The 23,825-nt window shown below is 31.8% G+C and overlaps 2 protein-coding genes across 2 annotated transcripts; both read left to right on the forward strand.

Annotated features, from left to right (window-relative positions):
• The first annotated feature begins 8,340 nt into the window (after window positions 1–8,340).
• On the forward strand, window positions 8,341–12,376 carry LOC129876928 (hydroquinone glucosyltransferase-like). Its single transcript, XM_055952403.1, has 2 exons — window positions 8,341–8,918; window positions 11,301–12,376. The coding sequence occupies exons 1-2, from the start codon at window positions 8,411–8,413 to the stop codon at window positions 12,206–12,208; spliced, it is 1,416 nt and encodes a 471-aa protein (XP_055808378.1). The 5' UTR covers window positions 8,341–8,410; the 3' UTR covers window positions 12,209–12,376.
• Window positions 12,377–16,702: 4,326 nt separating this feature from the next.
• LOC129876491 (rhodanese-like domain-containing protein 4, chloroplastic) lies at window positions 16,703–22,339 on the forward strand. Its single transcript, XM_055951943.1, has 9 exons — window positions 16,703–17,466; window positions 18,348–18,450; window positions 18,533–18,616; window positions 20,086–20,160; window positions 20,242–20,316; window positions 20,740–20,820; window positions 20,962–21,105; window positions 21,382–21,570; window positions 22,053–22,339. The coding sequence occupies exons 1-9, from the start codon at window positions 16,838–16,840 to the stop codon at window positions 22,098–22,100; spliced, it is 1,428 nt and encodes a 475-aa protein (XP_055807918.1). The 5' UTR covers window positions 16,703–16,837; the 3' UTR covers window positions 22,101–22,339.
• The last annotated feature ends 1,486 nt before the right edge of the window (window positions 22,340–23,825 follow it).

Raw genomic sequence — 23,825 nt, forward strand, 5'->3', positions numbered from 1 at the left:
ACTCAATACATATTGTTCTGTACTAACCCCTACTTGTATTTTTCTTTATTTTATTTTATGGAGTGCAGCGAGTGTTCCATTGACTTCGACTCGACCTCAGCTTTAGCTTGTGTCCAACACATTAGGTTTCAGGGTGAGCTGTTCCTTCTAGCTCATATTGGAATCTCTCGGTCATGGCATGATGTCCTTAATTTTCGGACACATTATGTTATTTATTTATTCTAGTGTTGATATTTTTAGAATTAATATTTATTAGATGTCCTTGATGTAATGACTTTTAGGTTTTGAGAACACTATGTAATAGACTTTAGTGGATTGTGTTAATTCTTATTTTCATAAGTTTGAGCTTCCGTATTTATTATCATATTTCATAAGTTAAATAGCTAATGTAAGTTCGTGTTTGTGTCGTTGGTTCCCCTACCTAGGAGGTTAAGTGTGGTGCTACTCATGACCCATATATATATATATATATATATATATATATATATATATATATATATATATATATATATATATATATATTATTGTAGACCTTTAAGGTTGTTTAGTGATTTTACTTCTTCTCTTATTTGACCCTCTCCATAGTGTTGGTTAATTGTTTATGACTTATGGGGATGAATAGTGTGATTTCCGAGGTTGTTAGATAAGTTTAAGGAGAGTTTTTGAGTTTCCGAAGTTTGAAATTTAAGAAGTTTGAGTAAAGTCAGTATTTAGAATTGGCAAGGCCGATGAATTAAGTTTTTGTTGATTACGCTAGATCTGGAGAGTGATTTATGATCTAGTTGGAGGTTCGACACAATCTTAGGCATTCAGGGGCGTTTTGAAATCTTGGTTGGAATTCTAGCATCTTTTAAGCTTAGAGTTAACCACAATCAAGATAGTCAAGATGATCTCGAAATGGTGATTTGATAATTTCAATAGATTCAGAATTTTGAATGATTTTTTAGGGTTGAATCAAAATTTAAGATGTATTTATAAGGTTGTTGTCAACTATATCTTGGTGCAAACCAAATTCTTTCTTCGCATTAGCGAGTGCCTGATCGTGTTCCTGAATAAGGGATTTTGGTTTGGTCATGTTTGTTTGTGGAATTCTAAGGGATGAGGTTGTTTCGCGAGGGTCTGGACACGCAATCCATTTCTATTCCATCATAAAGAATGGTATCGATAGAATTGAAAGAATTGAAGGAGCAATTGCGGAATTTATATGTTGAGTAAGGAATTCATTAGACCTGGTGTTTCCACTTGGAGTGCTCTTATATTCTATTTGTGAAGAATAAAAATGGCTCTATACGAATGTGTTTTGACCATCGATAGTTGCACAAGGTTTCTATGAAAAATAAATATCTAATATCGCACATTGATAATTTATTTGATCAGCTTTTGGATGCTTCAGTGTTCTCGAAGATTGACTTAAAATTGGAGTACCATAAGTTGAAGATTAAGGCTTTGGATATCCCTAATACAACCTTCAAGACTTGTTATGATCATTATAAATTTTTGATCATGTCCTTTGGGTTGAGTAATACCCCTGCAACATTTATGAAGTTGATGAATGTGGTATTCTGGTCTTATTTGAATTCTTTCGTGATCATATTTATTGATGATATTTTGATCTACTTCTGGAGTAGAGATGAGCATGAAAAACACTTGAGGATCATGCTTCAGGTATAGAAGGATGAACAACTTTATGCGAAAAAATTTAAGTGTGAATTTTGACTTGATTTTGTGGCATTTTTGGGGTATGTGATGTCCAAGGATGGTATTATGATGGATGCGAAGAAGATTGAGACAGTTTGCGATTGGGCTAGCCCTTCTTCACCTATTAAGATTTAGAGCTTTATAGGATTGACCGGCAACCATAGGCATTTTATGGAAAACTTTTCTTCTGGTGCATCTCCTTTGACTAAATTGACTTTTTAAAATGTGACTCTTATATGATCCAATGAGTGTGAAGCGATCTTCCAAAAGTTCAAGTCATTGTTGACTTCGATTCCAATTTTGACTTAACATGTAGAGATAAGTGTTATGTTTGAAAAAGATGATTTAAAATTAATTTCAACTGTATAGAGAAAAAATTAATTTTAGAAAAGAGGAGTCGCCACTTAATTTTTTAAAGAAATTAAGAAAACTTAATTTAAAAGACCCTAACAGATTTAAGTCTTAAAAATTCAGAGAAAAAGGTACGAGGTTCTTATTTCCACTTTGAGAAGATGTTAAGAATTCAAATGGCCGCTAACGCGCGGTTATCCGACGATTTGAAAATTATTTGACTAACTTTTAAAAATATTAATTTAAAAGGAAACGAAGACTTTAAAATTATTTTTTGAAAAAACATGATCAAACTTAAAGATTGAAAATAATATACATGTATAAAAAAAGTAAAGTTTACCAAATGCCTAAATAAAGGTAGAAAATCATCTAAAGAGTAAATTAACATGAATTGGTTTATCTTTAGGGGAATCTAATTAAGTTAAAACAAATTAAAAATTAATATCTAAACAAGTATAAATAACATAAGTAAATAAATTATTATAACCCGAATTAATATAAATAAACAATAAATAACACATGAAAATATTGCCCGACATTTAGTTTCTGTACGCATGGACTAAGCTGTTGGGTCATCTGCGTTTTGGGCCTTAAGCACAATTCCACTGTATATCGCAACTGTATACATAATGTATATCAGAATATATATACACTGTATACAATTTTATTTCTGTATATCAAACTATATACACACAGTATACCACCTGTTTGTTTCATGTATCTACTGTATATCACTGTATATCAGACTGTATATATACTGTGGATTAGTGTATATAATATTGTTTTCTTGCATATCAGACTATATAGATACTGTATATCAGTGTATACGACACTGTTTTCCACTTGTATTTCATGTATACAACCCAATATCAATATATAAATCATGAATATTACCTTCTTTTTCATTTATCAATTTTTCAGCAATTCAAACAAAATAATGGGAGACTCAAAAATCAACGATATGCAACGATGGGGTCCAAAGATGGATTCGAATTGATATTACATAAACCAAAATAAAATTATATAAGCATTTACTTATTTTAAGCAAAATCAAGGAACATATCATGATATTTTAAGTTATCAAATTGATGAGCATCTTAGAAGTGACTAACAACATGCATATATGTGGACAAAGAAAAGAAAATAAGAAATATATTCAAGTAACTAAAGAATACGGATTTAATATATACGTTATACTAACTCAAATTTTAAAGAAATGATTAAATCAATTAGGCCATGAAAGTTCTAATTGAATAATAACTTTAAGCATATTTTTGTTATCTAAATCATGTTAAAAGAAAAATTTAAAAACATGAAAATCTATATTGTCAAAGGAAACTATTTGGAAAAATAATGAACAAAACTAAGATCCTTCATGAAATAGTCCTAACACATGATAGCTAGTTAATTCTAACACATGCTAACTATAAAAAAATTCTATCATTAATCTAATTATTCTTAATACATGCTAACTAAAAAAAATCAAGACTACGAATCAACTAAATATAAACATGAAATAATTAAATAAAATAAAGCTGAGAAAATATTTAACTCTTGCAAGACTGAAGACGATGAGCGGAAGACAACTTCATCACCACCCAAAAGCTTGATGGAACTCCAATCTCTTTCCGGGCAGCAAGACTGAAGACGATGAGCGGAAGACAACTCCATCACCGCCCAAAAGCTTGATGAAACTCCAATCTATAAAAAAAAATATTCAAAATTTAGACTCGAACCTTCGTGGGTTCGATGTTATAAGAACATTGTTCTTAGCCTAAATTTTGACTTCAATCTCCTATTTTCCTTGAATAAAAATATAGATTGAAAGCTAGAAATTTTCACAACTTTTAGGTTAGGGACAAGAGTCCAAAATCCTAGTCAAGTTAAGAAAATTTCTAACTCTCGGGTGGCTAAAAAACCTCCCACTTCTTCTCCTTTCTTAATAAGAATATGAGCCTTTATATAGGCTCCAAAAACTTTAAATTTTCATACAATTTTCGATGTGGAGATTGAAGATTTATATATTTTTTTTTTTTAGAAAAAACTAAAAATTTTAAAAATGCAAACTATAATTAAACTAACCTAACTAACATTGTATTTAGTTAAAAAATGAAATCTTTTTGAGATGATTTTTGAATAACTACATAAATAGTAATCAAAGATATAGTTTATAGAAATATGTATATTATACTAAAATTTATAAATAAAAAAAAGTTAAGAATAATATGAAAATATCTTTGTTTTTATAAAAGCTAATTATTTCAAAATGTTTAAAATTCAAAGAAACTCGATAGCTAATTTGCGTTGTGGAGAGTCAAAATTGGGTGTCAACAATAAGGTTTTACGTTGTATTATGTTGCTTTCAGGATTGACCTTGGGTGTGCGTTGGATGCATCAATGCAAGGTTATTACTTCTTCTGACCAAGGTTATAACATAAATGAGATAGATGCCACTAAATAAATATTAACAATTAATCAATCAACACCACAATTAACTGTATTATTTCTTCTACCTCTCACGATTACAAAATTAGTAATACGTTAAGATGTAGTACGAAATAGATAGATATTAACAAACTAAATAACAATCTACCTAAAGAAAATAAAAAAATAAATAGAAAACATCAACTTGAGCACGTGAAATTTAGAATTAATACTTACTATTATATAGAAATATCAAGATTCGTCATTTTTCGAACACAAGAAAAATTACTCCATACTTAGTACAACTTACAGAAATGTTTTATCCGTTTAATAAGAAAATCAAAAAAATATTCAAGAAGAAGAATTCTGCTATTTAATTAAAATCGAAAATTAGAATAGTTTCCAACACTAAATAACTGAATAAATTGTAGAAGAAAAAGCTTAGAAATGGAAACGGAGTATTTGAAGCTCTTTCTCAAATCTCTCTTTAGTTGATTATTTCAAGTTACAGCCTACAGTATTAAGATTGTGTTGTCATTAGATCTATTCTTAGCGACTTATTTGGCAAGTGGTAGATGCCATAAACTTTTTCCAAGTTGTAGGCGCCTCCAATATTGTTTTTTGTTTTTGGTTTAGTTATCTGGTATCTGCATTGGAGTCCGACTAATTTAGATTCACCCCGCATAAGACCCCATTTAGGGGAAAGCGCTCCCTGTTTTCTCCTGCATTAAAATTAGTAAATCAGAAACAATAAAGATGTAAAGAATAAAACAGTATCTGAGTCCACAGAATCTACTGTATGTCCTTAAAGAATTTAATCCCCTCACTGTACCCGAGGTTATGAATTATTTCCTCCCAGAATAAAACGGATAAAACATTAAAGAAGTAGCGGTACCTCAAACTTCTTCAATTTCAGCGAACTTAGAAAGCAGCAAAGTAATTACACAGAGACACAACTTTATTTGTAAGAAAATATATGCAGAATAGTGAAAAAATTCAATCTTGAAAACTGAGTGGAGGTCTCTCTATTTATAGCCAACAAACTCACTTATTTAGAACAGTCTCATCTGTTCAGAACAGGCATGGTTTCTTTTGAGAAGAGAAGTGTATGTTCGGAAGGAACAAGTCCTTTCCGAATCCGCGAAGGGAAACATCTGTTCGGAAGGAACAAGTCCTTTCTGAATCCTCAAATTTGAAATTTCATTTATTAGTTAATTCGATAATTATTTAATTCCTCAAATTTAATTAATTCAATTAATTAGTAAATTAATTAATTAATTACGTAATCAATAATTCCGAATTAATATTAATAAAAAGGAAATCAATTAATGAGATTAATAAATAAATTTTGTCTAAAAAGTCGAAGCCGAGCCGAGTGAGCGACGACTAATGCATGAGGGGATACTCTCTACTTAACTCTTTATGAGTTAAAAGAAGTCTTTCCTAATATAGTGACAAGATTTCTTTCTTCTACTAATTAGGGAGAAATGACTTTTCTCTTCACTTGATTCCCCCACATTTCTCAATTCTTATTTCTCATTCACATTTCACTTAGATCCAACATTTTCTACCAATTTTTTTTTCCATACTTAGGGCTCAAACCCAAGAACTCTAATTAAGAGAGAAGCAGCCCCATCCGTTGCATTCAATCTAACTAAAGACTCATTTTCTTCATCTTTTTATTTTTAGCATCACATATATTATTTTTATGTTTGCTGCAATGACTTGCTTGTTCAATGCTACTAATAAGTGCTTAGGTGTGTGTTAAATTATAGTGTGTATTCGAAAATAAAAATATAGTGTCTAAAATTTGAATTTGAAATCACAAAGTAAATTTTAAATATTCTAAATCACTAAGTCAACCTTTTGTCTTTATTGAAAGGATTTAGAATTTATATATATACATAAAAAATAAAAAATAAAAAAATAAAAACTATTATGTACAATATAATTTTTTACGGAAGAATTCGAATGAACACCCTCTCAACTCTCTAAATTCACCCTTGGTTGATTATATAAACTTTTAGTCGCTCCTAATATTATTGATGATACTCCAAGACTATGAATAAATGAAGTTAGGATAGTGTTCCTCAGTGTTTTAAGTCGCCCATAATAAAATAAATAAATGATATGCACTAAACAAGCTAATAGATAGCATCCATATTGCTTTAATTTCTAGTTGGAATATATCATTTGATATTAAATTGCTATTATTTTTCAGATTAATGATAGATTTATATATCCTCCAACCTATCAAAGAATCCACTAATTAATTTTCTTTGTGCCTTCAAATTGAGTTAACGAGGAACTTAAATTTATTAAAAACAAAGAAAATAAATAAATCAGAACCAAACATTTCTCCTAAATCGTCCTTTCTCTCCCTCAGCAGTATTGACCAACGACTTGTTTGCTCATAATTTGTTATTTTTTAAAAGAAAAATGGTTTTTTATTTTATTTAAAAAATAATATTTGATCATGAAAAATTCAAAATCCTATATGAAGTTGAATCCTGAATTTGAAAAAAAATATCTTATAATTAGTCTTCCAATTCATTTTTTACTTTTTAAAAATATTTAAGTATATTCAATATTAATGAACTTTTTACAAAAGAAAATATAAGAAAAAACAATTTTATCTTCAATTTTAATTTATTAAATTTCAAATAAAGAAAAAAAATAATGCCTATTGATATAAACATAATTTTAGACTAAAGTATGCATTGATGATATCATTGTATAACATCACTAATGGATATGGTATAGTGAATAATGCTGATCCTTCCTAAATAAAAAAATTTGAATTTATAAAATTCTTGATATAAAAAGCTTTTCCCAAGTAAAATGGAGTTTTTATGCAATACAAATTTAAAATAGTCCGGCTCTAATAAAATATCAGTCACTAAAAAAGAGAAAAAAAAAAAAGACAGTCATTGTATACCATTTTATCATGTGAAAGGAGTGGCACAACTACCTAGAATTTTCTAATCTTAGTTATCCGTTAAAACAACGGTCCCCTTTCAAGGAAATGTCATTGGCATTATCACTACAAAATGTTATCATTAGGGGTGTACATGGACCGAGTTGGTTCGGATTTTTTACAAACCAAACCAAACCATTTGTGTCGGGTTATTAAATCTATAAATCAAACCAAACCAATAAAAGTCGGGTTTTTCGATATCAATTTTTCTCGGATTTTTCGGGATTTTTCGGGTTTTTTCGGGTTTCTCGGGTTTTTTGGGTTTTTTTGGATTTTTTCGGGTTTCTCATAGTATCTAATAAAAAACATAGAGCAGTGCTTCTTAAAAAGAGTTCTAGTACAAAATATCAACATATAAGATGGAGGCACGATACTGTTTGAAGTTTTAACTTTATAATATAACTTTATAAGATAAGTTTTTTTTGTATATAATTTAGATGGGCTACTCAAGTCCAAATCTAAATGTAAGAAAGAAAACAAAAATTATGAAAAAATTTTAAAAAATATTTATAAATTACATTTTAATAAATATTTTTATGTATAACATAATTTAAAAGTAGTATATCTATAATCGGTTCGGTTTGGGTTCGGTTTGACTTTTTTTTAGTTAAAACCAAACCAACCCTATAATGGTCGGGTTTTTTTTTCAAACACCAAACCAAGTCAAACCAAACCACTAGTCGGGTTTTTTTCCGGTTTGGTTCGGTTTGTCGGTTTGGTGCGGTTTATCGGTTTGTCCTGTACAGCCCTAGTTATCATGTTTAAAACTATACATTTCATATATAGCAATATATACTATGACACTTGTTACCATATATATTAAAATCCTTCTTCTTTTTTTAATATAAATTTCATATCAAATCAAACCGCACCGCCGCGTATAAGATTTCTCCACTTATCTTCTCTATATATTCTCATTAATTACTGCTAGTTCCATCATCTCTTCATTGTACTACAACAATGGCTAATAATCCCCATATAGTCATGCTACCAACTCCCGGCATGGGTCACTTAATCCCTCTTGTTGAATTCGCCAAACGACTCATTTTACAACACGATTTTTCTATAACACTCATCCTTCCTACCGATGGCCCTATCTCAAAATCTCAAAAAACTTTCCTTAGCGCCCTTCCCTCGAGCATCAATTATCTCCTTCTTCCTCCTGTTAACTTCGACCATTTATCAGACGATGTTTTAATTGAAACGCGTATTTCCCTTACTATTACTCGTTCTCTTTCTTCTTTACGTGAGATTTTTAAGTCCGTAGTCGAATCCCACAGAGTAGTGGCCTTTGTGGTTGATTTATTTGGTACCGATGCATTTGATTTGGCTAATGAGTTCATGTTGCCACCTTATATGTTCTACACTACCACGGCTACAATGTTGTCTCTAGATTTGTATTTTCCAGAGCTTGATGAAACTGTTCGTTGTGAGTATAAAGACTTGCAAAACCCTGTTCGTATTCCAGGTAAGAGACGGATCTAAAATTTTTAACTTTTAGTTTGTTCTTTTGAGTTGTTTATACTCTTTTCTATATCATTTGATAGGATATGTTTTTTTTTCTCTTTTTAAACTGTTAACAGAAAAGTAATACTTCAGGTGATATTCTTTGTAAGAAAGGGTGTCACAAATGAGATGGAGGGAGTAGTATATTGTTTTATATTTAGAAATTCTTTAATACTCCCTCTATTTCATTTTAGCAATTACATAAATACACTCTTAAATTTAATCTTAGCTAGTAAGTAAGTAGTTCAACGTTGAATATGTACATTTGATTCTAGACACCTCAACTCGCCTTCACTATGTCAGTTGAACACTCTTAAAATTGAACTATTTATTTGAAATCAAGTCTGAATGTTTATTTATGTATTATGCATTTATTTAGTGATCATACTTAATTTTCTACTATATTTGAAAACTATTTAATCTCAATATTTTCAGTTTACCATTAATAAAACGATCTCATAGCTATATATATGTCAATTGTCATGGCATATTTAAGATCAAAAGTGTCATTTTTCAAATTACTCGCAGAAAGTCAAAAACAACTAAAATTTGTATCCATAATCAAATATAACTCCAATTTTCAAATATTATTTTTCACTTTAAAATAAAAAAAATTGATACTTTCAAATTTCACGATAAAACATGGACAAATGCGGGCTAAAAAGTACTAGGCTTGTTTCATAGGTTGGCTTGGGATGAGAAGAATGAAGATACAAACTTTGCACTAAGCATTAGGTTGCTTCGGCTTTTCCTCATTTTAACTCTCTGCCCAATTGAATTATCATGAGCCCGTTATTAACACCATAAAGAACTACTTCCATTTATCAATAAACAAAGTTATTTTAAAAATGGCTAATTTCAAATATTCATTGAATATTACACAAAAGTGAAAATTACGCGAATAAACAAATATATATATTAGTTAATTAGTTAACATAGTTATAGTTTAGAAAATTTATAATTCGTCACTAACTTTTAGTGCTAATTACGGTTCGAGTTTGTATAATTCAAAATTTATATAATATAATTTGTATGAATTTTGTATAATATAATTTGTATAAATATTTAAAGTTCAGATGTTTTGTATTTGTATAAATTAGTTATTTCGAGTTTATACAAAAATAGTTCAATTATAAAAACGTACCCCACGAATTATACAAACAAGGCAACTTAAACTATAATTACATTCCGTAAATATGCAAACTATAGCTAAGGAGCCTAATTAAGTTTATTATAGTGGCTATTTACGAAATTTCTCCTACATTAAAACTAGCCAAAAAACATACGAAATATATATTGACTATATACTATAGCTTGCTAAAATTCATATGAAAGTATACATGAGCTATCATTTACTATACATTATGATACACTCAAAAAATTGAATATAATTTCACTATACATGAAGTATATATTGACTAAGTATGAAATTTTAGTTATTTTTCTTAAATCTTATGTCCAGTCAAATAATATCATATAAAAGTGAAACGAAGGGAGTATTAAATACAATATTCATTTTATCTTTAATAATAGGGAAAATGGTCAAAACATGCCCTTAAACTATTTGAAATGAACAAAAATGTCCTTTGTTTATAGTTTGGTCCAAAAATGCCCTTGCCGTCAATACTTTGGTTTAGAAATGCCTTTACCGTCAATTTAGCGGGTCAAAAAATGCCCCTACTGCTACAAAATGAGACAAAAATGCCCTTTTCCGAATATATATAAATTTTTTTTTAAAAAAATAAATCTTGTTATTTATAAAAATATTACTTTTTAAGAACTCTATTCTTGTTTTCTTTCTTTTTAAACCACTTTAAGTAATAAAAATGTAGGAAATTATTTTATTCTTCGTAATCTCATTTTATGAATTAAAAAAAATTAATTTCATATACTCTAAGTTTTAATGGATAATATATGTCATATATATAAGATCATAACAAATTCATCATTAATTTTTATTCAAATAACGATAAAAAATAATTATAATAAAATAAGAAATATTTTTAATTTTTTAATTTTTTTCAAATTGAAGTAGAATAAACATTTGTTAATAAAAGAAAGATTATTAGGAAAAAATATGTTCAAAAAGAAAACAAATAATATATTTATTTGAAAAATGACATTTTTGACCCATTAAATTGACGGTAAGAGCATTTTTGAACCAAAGTATAAACGAAGGACATTTTTATTCATTTCAAATAGTTTAAAGGTATTTTTGACCCTTTTCCCTTAATAATATGCTAAGTTATATAATAACAAATTTTCTTATATGTCTAAGACAATAAATTTTATGAATATTTTGATATTTTTTTCTATTCTAATTTATACGACACACTTTTTTCAGGGTGCAGGCCTATACATGGAAAGGATCTTCCGGACCCACTTCACGATAGAAAAGATGAGGCATACAAATGGATTCTTCACCATACTAAGAGATTCAAAATGGCTCATGGCATTATTTTAAACAGCTTCATTGATTTGGAACCTGGACCTATTAAATATTTACAAGAGGAATATAACAATAAGCCAAGAATTTACCCAATTGGACCAATTACACTAATGGATAAAAAAGTTGATCATCATGATGATGAGTCACAATGTTTGAAATGGCTTGATAAGCAGCCACGTGGATCAGTAATCTACATTTCATTTGGGAGTGGTGGGACCCTCTCACATGAACAAATAATTGAACTAGCAATAGGGTTAGAAATGAGTGGACAAAGATTCATGTTGGTACTTAGATGTCCAAATGATAGAATTCCAAATGGCACTTACTTCAATTTCCAAAATTCAACTAACCCTCTTGATTTTTTACCTAGTGGGTTCATGGAAAGGACCAAAGGGCTAGGTCTTGTGGTGCCCAATTGGGCACCACAAGTTCAAGTTCTTAATCATGTATCAATCGGTGGATTTCTGACTCACTGTGGATGGAATTCGATTCTGGAAAGCATGGTTTGCGGCATTCCACTTATTGCTTGGCCTCTTTTTGCAGAACAAAGAACGAACGCAATAATGTTAATTGAGGATTTAAAAGTGGCACTAAGGCCGGAAATTTGTGACAATGGTATCGTTGGACGATCGGAAATTGGTGAAGTGGTGAAAGAATTGATGGAAGGTGAAAAGGGAAAAGGAGTGTATATTAGAATGAGAGAGCTAAAAGATGCAGCAACAAAGGTGTTGAATGAAGATGGTTCTTCAACTAAAGCACTAGATGAACTTGCTTCAAAGTTGAAAAATGTGTCACGTGATTAATTAGATTACTGATTATCCCTAAATAACAAGCGTTTTAGTTCTAGTTCTGTTTATGGTTTGGTTATAGTTTCTTTATGATTGAGAAATTTATCATACCAACTTTTAGGATCAATCGCGATCTTAGTAACTTAAAGATAATGGGCTTCGTCTCTCCACCATCCACTTAAATATAAGATGTAATCCTCATGGTATAGAGTTCAAACTTGTGATCTAGATTAATTGAGATATTTGGTGGAAAGTCGAAATCATAATTCTCTATTATACGAATATATGTTAATTGAAGTCAAGCAAATTATGATTATCAACACCGAATTAATTTGGTACGATAATAATATACTCCCTCTGATTTAAAAAAGAATGACCTAGTTTGAGTTGACACGGAGTTTAAGAATATAAAGAATACTTTTCAATCTCGTGGTTCTAAATCAAAGTTATGTCAAATGTATCAAAATGTGCTTTAATCTTGAGGTCTTAAACATGTCACGTGGAAAACTGAAATTAAAGTGTAGTCAAAAAAGAAAAGAGACCATTTTTTTTAAACAGATTAAAAATAAATCAAGTTTTTTATTTTAAAACGGAGGGAGCAATCTATTTAAAAATGGAAAATCCAAATTTTCAATACGGTACCATATTGTACCATCCCCCTACCACTGTTTTGAGCTGCCCCGAAAAGTTGGCTTGATATCCAAGTTGATGAATATTATAGCTCTTATCTCATGGAACAGTCCTCTCAATTATTTATTCTAGGCAAGTGTCTTTGTTAAGTATGTTTGGGGAGAGGTGATTAGATAAGATATTGCTTAGTTGTAGTTTATCGAGGACATAACCTTAGATAGGAAGATGTGGAGCACACGAATTAGGGTAAAAAGTTAGGTACGTAGGAGTGCGTCCCTACAAGTAGATAGGAGTCTTGTGTCCTTACTAGTAGTTGTAGGATTACTCTTGTAGTTTTTTGTTGTGAAATTTATTTATAGTAGTATGTTGTTATAGTATTGTTATGCTAATATATGTTGTTTTGTTACTATCTTTGTCTTGAGCCGAGGGGCTATTGAAAACAACATCTATCATCATCTATAAGGTAAAGGTAAGGTTTACGTAAAGCCGTATACACTATTCTTTTCAAACTCCACTGTGTAAGACTACACTATGTATGTTGTTGCAAGTTTGGCTGAGAAATAAATTATTTCGAGATTGTTATCCCACCCTCAATGTGGAATAAAAATAAGACTACAATATCGAGATAATTAATTTCAGATTACGTTATTCCGTGATTTTATCCCAACCAAAAATGGAATAAGCTCATCCTAAAATTAATCTCAAAATAAGTTATCCCTTATACGTCGTACCAAACGAGCCCTATATGTAGATTGTTAAACATGCAAGAACAATTAACTTATAAACTTAATGTTTGATTTAAAAAAAATTACTACTCCTACAACTTAATTGATAAAACCATGACAATATTATTATTTACGGAAAAGGTTCAAAAATGTCCTCCTTCTACCTATTAGCTTAAAAATATCCTTATCGTTTTCTTTAGGTTGCCCAATAGTTAACAGAAATATGACATAGAAATTGACTAAACAAGTGAAGAAAAATTCAGTTCAGATTTCAGTTTTTCCAACTATTTTAGGTAATTTTAATCCTCATAAGAATATCATTTGCCTCCGGTGAGCACATGGCCACTCGTACTTTTCCACGCACCAATAAATTGGGATTCGGACTTGGTGAACGACTTGAGGTTGGATTCTGTTGAGTTTAAGTCATCGGAACATGTAGGAAGAGCGAAGGGTAGCAAGCTCTACTTGTTCTTCTACCAAATGTAATGCAGTACTTTTTATCATAGTTCTAAAGTTATTTTCGTGTTAAAATGCAGAAAAAATCTGCTATACAATGTTTTAAATTGTTTAAATGAAAGACATTTTAATTACTGTTTGTTGGGTTGACAGTTTCTGCCTTTTTAACTGAGTTAAATATTGCTTATTTAATTCATTTCAAATATGTTAAGAATATTTTTTGACCTTTTCGCCAAGGAAAAGGCTGTGACATGTCATTTCCCTACTCAACCTTAAAAACAGTTTCTCATTGCATGTTTAACCGATGTGGTACAAACGAACAACACTTTTCTTTTTCTTTTTAAGAATTAATTAATTTGGGCCCATGGAGAAAGCTGGGACAAAATTAGAAAAAAGAAAAACCTTTGGTAGAATTTGAAGAGTTACTGGGATGAAAAACACCTTTTACTTTTTAATTTTAAGTTTAAGGTTGTGAGTTTGAGTTATTGAAAGGTAGAAGCGGGTAAAATAATTCAACTCATTAAAATTTTAGTTTTATGTATATATGCAATAAATTGACTTTCCTGATTATTAGTTTTTACGTGTGTATTGTTTTAATATTTTGACACCTCAAAAAAATTTGAAAAAGGGAAGAAAGTTTGTGTTAATTGGGTTGTCGAAATTGAAGACCAGTTGTTTGATAAAACGCCCAACAGTACAATATTTTTTCTTTCTATGTTGCCTGTTTTTTTTTTTTTTTTTGGTTACTTATACTCTGTACCACTCAGCCAAGAACTATAAAATTGTACCTTGGACTATGATAATTGACGAATGCAATGATAATTAGAATATTAGAGGAATTGTACAATAGGTTCTAATTGGAGCTGGAGGTGTTCTTAGTGTTGCAAGTCCAATCCTGGTATCTATTGCTAGTGGAAGATGATAGGTATTTCGTGGAATTAGTCAAGATGCTCCCAAGGTAGCTCGTACACCATATAGGTAGATTTATTTTTTTCTGGACAGTACTAGTTCGATTTATGCTTAACATTTCTGATGGTACCAAGTAATGCCATATTTGCTCCAGTCATCTTCAGCTATGCCTTTTGAGGCATCAACAATGATATTTGGACATGGAGGTTGATAATTGCACGTAGACTTAATCACATAGAGTCACACTCATCCACGAACATCGCCTGAACAGTACTCCTGCCATTGGCGCTTATGTGATATAGTCGTGGCATTTCCTCCCTCCACTATACCATCCAGTTGAGAATGCTATAACTGGAGTATCAATTAAACTTGGAACTGAATGGAACTTGAGTTAATTCATCATTCTTGAAGGAGGTTATTTGCAATCATCGCTTGAAAATGATGGTACAAGACTCAAGAATAACGCAGAATATAGTATAATCATCTACCTAGGTCTGCTAAAAGTCTGTCCACCCTTTAATTAATAAAGACATTCTCTCGTCCTATAGTGCACTTATATTTCTGTTACGAGAATGAAATGATGCTCCAGGTTGACTCAAAATCAAGACTCCTTACTGTTGGAAAATAGGGGAGGGTAAACAGTTGCCATCACTCAAACTCTTTCTTGAAGACTAATGGAGGAAATGATTCTTCTTTATCTCACTCTACTTGTTTACATAATCATTCTCTTTGAACACAAGTGAACTTCAACCAACTTGACTTACATTTTTACTTATCATACATAGGTATTTATAGGTATTCTTCTATCATGTACCTAATCTATCTAGTACATGTATCTTAATTTAATTCTTTTCCTTCTCTCTTTCTTAGTACATAAATAATAAATGTATCTTAATATTAATTTTCTAATACATGAAATGTATCACACAAATCAAAAAGTCTTATTTTCGTTGACAAGGTTCACATTTCAACGCTTACAACTCACAACAATAGCAGCACTGAGCAACCATAAATTAATTGAAAAGGCAATCCCAGCCAACTCTTTCCCTCCTAACCGACCTGCCTATTCATATTCATAGCTGATCGAAAGTCAAGATTATGGTCCAGCAAAATATAGACTTATGCAAGTAGAATAGTCAAGCCAAAGAGAAAAAAAAAACTTTTAAAAGAACAAACAGGAGGTTATTTAACTTATACCTCTGTCCAAATTTTATGTACATAATCTTACGTTTGTAGTCAATTATGATCACCCTGATGTAATCACTAGATTGTAAAATTACCAGTAACAAAACATATTAGATGAAGAATTGAACCTATTTGAATTTGAATTTTGACGAAAGTACATTACTACAAATGAAGCAAAGATAAGTGGTAGCACTAAAAAAAAATGTAGAGTTTTGTTATAAATAAAAGGACAAACCAAATTAAGAAGAGGGAAGAGAGAGCAAGTAAGTAATCTTATTATTTTCTTCACTTTAATGTGTTTATCTATGCTTATAAAAATGCCTATTTATAGGCCTAAAAAAATGGTGAAAACACATAATAGAGGAAACAAATTATGGTGAACGTAAGATATAGTGAAAACAAATTATGATGAAGGATAAGATACAATGAAAATAAATTGTGATGGAAGATAAAATATAGTGAAAATAAATTACGGTGAAAAATAACATGTTCGTATATTATTTTGTAACAAATTTCATAAAAGATTTGCTATGACAATTCTTGGCCACTCAAATCATACTAATAGAAGTACTCTTCCAAGTTCCATTTCATCTACAAAATTGGCCCACATAATCACCAGTACCATGATCCTTCTTATACCAACAAGTTGCAAAAATCTTCTTCTCCCTTCCACATATCTACAATCTTTTACTAAGGGATATCAAGATTTAGCTAAAATTTTAAAAAAATTCCTCTTGCTATGGAGGCTCTCAATGCAGCAAGATTAACCCCTCTTTCAGTTCTTTCTGATAGAAGAAATGAACCCAAAAAAATCCCATCTTTACCATTCAAGAATTCAGCCAATTTTAGCACCAATTTGTCAAGTTCAGTAGAGGGTATATCAAGAAATTTTCATGGGGGTTTAGTATTACTTTCCTCTGTTTTCACTACAGGTTTAGCTAAAGCATTGACATATGAGGAGGCACTTCAGCAATCAACTACTAGTGCTAGTACTGATGATTTTGATGCAAATTCATTTGTTGAAACCTTGACCAATTTTGTATCCGATAATCCTTTAGTTATAGCTGGTGGTTTTGCTGTTTTGGGTTTGCCATTTATTGTGTCTCAAGTGTTTGGTAAAATGCCTAAGCCATGGGGTGTTGAGTCTGCCAAGAAAGCTTATGCAAAATTGGCAGATGATGAGAGTTCAGAGTTAGTTGATATAAGACCCACTGTGGAGTTGAGGCAAGTGGGGAGTCCAGATATAAGTGGTTTCAAGAAGAAGCCAGTTACAATTGTTTATAAAGGTGAAGATAAGACAGGGTTCTTGAATAAGCTGGCTTTGAAGTTCAAGGAGCCAGAGAATACCACATTGTTCATTCTAGACAAGTAAGATTTCAAAATTATTCTTCTGTTGATTGTGTATGTGGTGTTTTGTGTTTTCGAAGGCATAATTAAGTAAATAAAACAGTGTAAACTTTTAGATAGAGTGATCACACACTTCAATGTGGTTCCCTAGCAAAGAGAGGTCCTTTGTTCAAGTCTCATTATACCCATTATGAAAATTATTCTTCCAATTAGCAAAAGGAGAGTGCTTGAAGACATAATTAAGAAATTACTAATTAGATAAGATGGTCGCACACTTCAACATTATGTTTATAGTTTTGGAATGTGAAGCCTAGCGCAAGTTGTCCCTTGAAACTGAATTAGACAAAGAATCATGTGCTTACATTCTTTAATCAATTAGTGTGCTAACATGGTTATATACAACACAACAACAACAAACCCAGTGATTTCCCACAAAGTGGCGTCCGGGGAGGGTAGAGTGTACACAAGCCTTACCTCTACCAAACGACCCCTTAGTGTGCTAACATGCTTGTACCATGACCAACTTAATTGTTCAGATAAGCTTCAGCAATGCTCATGAAACTTCTGAAAATTGTCTCTTTCCTCACAAAAATGAATGTTCTGCTAGTCACTTGTTATAGCTTTACAAGATACTCCTTAAAAAATATAGAACTATTCAAAAATACTACTACTTCCTCTTATGCTTGAGTTTAGCTCTTTATATCTTTTTGTAGAATTCTCTTCTGGCTATTTGTATTGTGGGTTTAAATGAGAAAGACTATTTGTCAAAATGAAACGATTTTTAATTGGTGTGATTGTGATGCACCTTTTCCTTAATTATTTTCTGTCTAATGCTTGTACCAGCCAACTAGTTGAACAAATTAACTCTAATCCTTTCTCTTTCTGGATTGTAATGAAGCCAGATTTGATGGGAACTCTGAACTGGTTGCAGAGCTTATCACAGTTAATGGTTTTAAAGCTGCATATGCAATTAAAGATGGTGCTGAAGGTCCCCGAGGATGGAAGGTTACACTCAAAAATATCGTTATCTTTATGAATTTCCTAGAATGTTGGTGGCATGAAGCATAATGAATTCCAATTTCTGCAGAATAGTGGCCTCCCTTGGATACTTCCTAAGAAAACATTAAGTCTTGATCTAGGCCTGTCTGATGCTCTTGATGGTATTTTTGGGGTATGTTTTTCTCTCTTAAAGCACTGTTACTTTTGCATTTAACATCCCAAAGACAGATATGGTTATGCCGTTTGAGTCCAAAGTTTATGCGGTTTCGTTACCTGCAAATTAGTAATATGTAATATTTGGAGTCTATAAACTCATTGAAGTAAAAGGCATGGTAAATATGCATGCAATAGGATACAGGTTACAACTAACATCCCTATAAAAAAATGATAGATATAAGTGACATTTCACATAATTTAATTTAGGAGAGTACGAAGTGATGGATGAAGCGGACGTTGAAATGAGGCTTACCCGACTGAAAATTCCTACAACAACAACAACATACCCAGTAAAGTCGCACAAGTGGGGTCTGAGGAGGGTAAGATGTACGCAGACCTTACCACTACCTTATTAAGATAGAGAGGTTGTTTCCGAAGAGAGAAAAATTTAAATATCTTGGGTCCGTCATCCAGGGTAGTAGGGACATCGATGATGATGTCACACATCGCATTGGGGTGGCATGGATGGATAAAATGGGGAGTCTTGTGTGATAAGAAGGTACCACCTAAACTTAAAGGTAAGTTCTACAGAGCGTGGTTCGACCGTCCTTGTTGTATGAGACAGAGTGCTGGCCAATCAAGAAATCTCATGCTCAGAAAATGCATGTTGTGGAGATGAAAATGTTGAGATGGATGTATGGACATACTGGGAGTGACAAGATTAGGAATGAGGTTATTCGAGAGAAAGTAGGAGTGGCCTCTGTGGCGGAAAAGATGAGGGAAGCGAGATTGAGATGGTTTGGGCATATGCATAGGAGGTGCGTCGACGCCTAGGTTAGGAGGTGCGAGAGGCTGGTTGTAGGGGATACGTGGAAGGGTAGGGGTAGGCCAAAAAAGTATTGGGGAGAGGTGATCAGACAATACATGGCGTAATTTCAAATTACCGAGCACATGACTTTAGATAAGAAGGAATGGAGATCACGTATTAGGGTAAAAGGGTAGTAGGGATAGAGTGTCGTCTTTCCTTGTGAGGTTTAGTCCCTGGTGTAGGACTAGTCGTGTCCTTGTAGTTATTGTCATATGTTGTTTATTGTATTCCAATTATCACACTATTTTGTTGTTGTTACTATTTCACTCTTGTGGACTTTATACTGCTTTTCTTATTAACCATTATGTTTTCTCCATTGTTTTTTCTTCTTTTATTTGGAATTGATGCACTTGATCAGAGGGCCTTTCCGAAACAGCTTTTCTACCTCCATGAGGTAGTGGTAAGGTCTGCATAGACCCTACTTTATGGGATTTCACTGGGTATGTTGTTGTTGTTGTTTAATTTAGGAGAGTACTCAACTTGCATTCTATCAAATCCATTTGGTTATGTGGTGAACTACTAGTCTACTGCTACTATTGTGATAATCGACTATTTTGGCATAACATTTTGACATATTAACTTAAATGAGATAAATTTGGTGGAATGTGGATATGCAGGACGGTTCTGAAGCTGTCGCTGTAGGTTTAGGTGTTGCCGCAGCTGCCGCTTTTGGACTTTTGGTGTTCTCAGAGGTGAGGATCCAAGATATCCTATCTTGAATGGTGTATCGAGCACAATTTGTTAGACAGCTCACCGTTGGTCCTTTTTATCAGGCGGAAACATTACTCCAACTGTTAGGTTCAGCTGGACTTATCCAAATAGTCAGCACGAAACTTCTATTTGCAGAGGTACGTCAGCACCATTTACAATGTGTCCTTTTCTTGCCTCGAAAGGGATGTCAGAAACGTAGTCCTGGCGATCTGGCCTTAGCTGCACTCATATATCTTGAATTGCTCGTTTCTTTTACCTGTTGAGTTTCATATCCTTTTTTCAGTAACATATATATCATTCAACTTTAGTAAGATCCTGAATCTAAAATTGTGTATTCTGAAGACCACTCGAAGGCTCAAATGATAACATGTAATAGAAATATCATTTGATTAATTAATTTTACTTCTAAAACTGCTTTGTTCTATGATAGAAGGTGAATCCAATTTTATTAGAGAGTGACCTCTATGGTTTCCACAGGTTACTTAACGCCGATACTAATCACTATAGAAACTTTTCGAACTTGAGAGGTCCACTAATATGTTGACATTCACACTTTCCAGGACAGAAAGCAAAGTCTGCAACAAGTTGATGAGTTCATCACCAAAGAGGTTGCTCCGAAGGAGCTTATAGGTGACATTAAGGTAATGTGCTCATACGTTCAGAACTTACTAAAGTGTTTTGTTTCCCATATCAGAGAACTGTATGTTTGCTTTCGACAAGATATATGCTTCATAGTCAGTTCCATTAATCATATAATTAAGCTTCTCATCTTGAAACTTCAGCAAATAGGGATGGCTCTTCTTCCAGTCCCAGTGACTAGCAAAACTCTACCTGGACCTGCAGAGACAAGTGAATCAGTTCCCGAGGTGGATGCTGCATCATCTAAAGTAGAAGCATCCGTCAAGACACTTTCACCATATCCTAATGTAAGTTTCCTCTTCATCCTGAATAGTTAGTTTGATCATTTCACTATGACTTGTGTAGTGGTCTTTCCATAACACGAGTGACTAGCTCGTCTTGGACCAACCTTCACTGTATAAGCCTCATGCCAGGACCTACCTATGTTATACGAGCCACTTCAAGGCTCACTAGCAAAAGAATGTTAGTTGTCCACACCGAGCCATCAATGGTAGTCATTTCCTTGTTTTGTTTTGTTCTGTTCTTCATTAACTACATCATCTCTTTCGAATTTACTGATGCAGTATCCTGATCTCAAGCCTCCAACGTCACCGATACCTTCACAACCTAGTGGCAGTGTGGGGAAAGCTGAAACAGTTTCCAAGGTAGAAGTATCTGCCGAGTCTACTCCAGAAACCAGTCCAGTTTCAAAACCAGAAGTAACAGTAGAAGCACCAACTGGATTTACAAGGCCACTTTCTCCATATCCCAATGTAAGTTTCTCCTTTCATTTTCAATAGTTGGTCTCATCATTTCACTATACATGATACGTGTGAATTTCCTCGCACCATATTCTGGATTCTTATGTCTTTCTGCTGATGAACTGAGAATTATCCTCGTTTAAACTCGATTGTCGAATTGCTGAGTGGACTAATTCAATAACATGTGATTTTGTCTGTGGGATATCCGCATCCCACGCTGTTTTTGTCCTCTCATTCATATTAACATCTATATACTGGTCACCTTAAAGTTGGGATTTGATGACCGAGAAACTAAGCAGGTTACCTGCTGCAACACGCTAAAACGTACATTGATATTAACATCTATATACTGGTCACCTTAAAGTTGGGATTTGATGACCGAGAAACTAAGCAGGTTACCTGCTGCAACACGCTAAAACGTACATTGATAATGTAATAATTCTTTATACCGTTAGTATATATAAGTTAAATCCTTTCTTTATTTTTGGTTGCAGTATCCTGATCTCAAGCCTCCGACTTCGCCAATGCCTACGCAAGCATAATGTTGGACTTGCAGATTTCCATAGCCAAAGGTGTATCAGTTCCACAGTTGCCATTTTTGGAGAATTTGAAGGGAAATTTATAACAGTATTTCCATTCTTTGTAATTTATTGATGAATGTCATCATGTTATGTAGATAGAGATGGTGTAGAAAGCTTTATGTGACTTAAGCAATTCAATCACTTCAATGCAAAACCATAGCAATATATTAATAGGAATGAAAAACATTAGAATCACTAAACCTTGAATTTTTATTTATCCTTCAATATCTGAAGTTCACTTACCTGACTAATTTAAATTCATGTCCGATAAGCCCACTAAAGGTTTCAAAGTGTTCCCAATTGAGGAGTTCTCCGTTCCTTAAAGGAGAATATCTTAATCATTTCATCACACCTCTTTTGATACTTAATCTTGAATTAGTTTACTTTTTTTTTTCATTCGATGTTCGGAGTCCACATTAAAATTTTGATTAAATTTAAATTGCAGAGTGCAGGGCTCATTTGAATGGTGGCGCTCCCCACAGGACTTGTGCCTTTTTATCCCCAATTACTAGTTTACTTTTACGTGCATGTAAACACACTATTCCAAAGTATTAATAGCCAAGCTAAAGAAACTAAGAAAAGGGAAATAGGAAATTAGCAATAGGGTTATTAATTCTAAAGCCACTTTTATACTTTATATAATTGGGAATAAAAAGGTACAAGTCCTTTTGGGTCATATAAGTCAAAAAGTGATAATTAATTTGATAGGTTAATACATAAAATTATTAAATCAATAACTAATATTTATATCAATAAAGTAATAATATTTTTTTATTCGATTTATCGATTAAACTGAAAATTACAGATTTAGTACAAATAATGAAACACGTCATTTTGTACTTCTTCGATTCATTTTAAACTTGTAAAGAGTGAGACAATAGCCACTTTTCTCATTGATTCAATTAACATATTTGTGAAAATAGCTGTTAAATATTTTTGATGAAAAGATTTCAATAAAAATAATAATTTAGTAATATTTTTTTTAAATTATTCTAATAACTAAATCACTTTGTAAAGCTGCATGAGAGCAATTATATATAAGTTGCTGCCAAACTTCACAAATACGACAAGTAATAAAAACAAAGAAAATCAATTATAAATTGATAGACACCCATAACTTACACGTTCCACTTTGTGGTGTGGAAAATATAGTGTACTCTTGTAGATATTTTTGCTAAAAAAATAGAATAAATTAAGAGTTAAAGATAAAAACTATTATTAGACTTTATTACATTTCTTAATATCTCTCTCCTATTAAATATATATGTTTACGTCTTCCTTCCAAATGGAAGAGTTGTAACTGTCAACGTGAATTATGTTACATCATGGAGAAATTAGTGTACGTACATCATAACAAATAAATCTATTTTTCTTCATCTTCTTCTTTTAATTTAATTTTATTTTATTATTTTCAATGATTTTATTTTAAAAAATCATCTCCATAATTCACACATTTTCATTTTCATAACGTCTATCTTTAATTAGTATTAGCAATATCTATAATTCACATTAAATTACTTTAAATGTACCGCTTCATTTTCTTTCTTCCACCTCTTCCCTATTAACTGATACAAATACATCACCCAAATTTTATATAAAGTGACGTTACTTTGCTCAACTTCATTTCTCAAATTTCTTGTTTCTTTATGATAGGAAGGTAGAGTTTAAGAATATAATTAATGTACA

The sequence above is a fragment of the Solanum dulcamara genome, chromosome 12, assembly GCF_947179165.1.
Source record: "Solanum dulcamara chromosome 12, daSolDulc1.2, whole genome shotgun sequence".
Classification (NCBI taxonomy): domain Eukaryota; kingdom Viridiplantae; phylum Streptophyta; class Magnoliopsida; order Solanales; family Solanaceae; genus Solanum; species Solanum dulcamara.

What these genes read in the sequence shown, in the direction of transcription:
- LOC129876928 (XM_055952403.1), top strand. Translation starts at nt 8,411, where the DNA reads ATGGCTAATAATCCCCATATAGTCATGCTACCAACTCCCGGCATGGGT. An exon ending in AAACCCTGTTCGTATTCCAG is followed by an intron (nt 8,919 to 11,300) that starts GTAAGAGACGGA and finishes CACTTTTTTCAG; the next exon opens with GGTGCAGGCCTATACATGGA.
- LOC129876491 (XM_055951943.1), top strand. Translation starts at nt 16,838, where the DNA reads ATGGAGGCTCTCAATGCAGCAAGATTAACCCCTCTTTCAGTTCTTTCT. An exon ending in CACTTTCACCATATCCTAAT is followed by an intron (nt 21,106 to 21,381) that starts GTAAGTTTCCTC and finishes TTACTGATGCAG; the next exon opens with TATCCTGATCTCAAGCCTCC. An exon ending in CACTTTCTCCATATCCCAAT is followed by an intron (nt 21,571 to 22,052) that starts GTAAGTTTCTCC and finishes TTTTGGTTGCAG; the next exon opens with TATCCTGATCTCAAGCCTCC.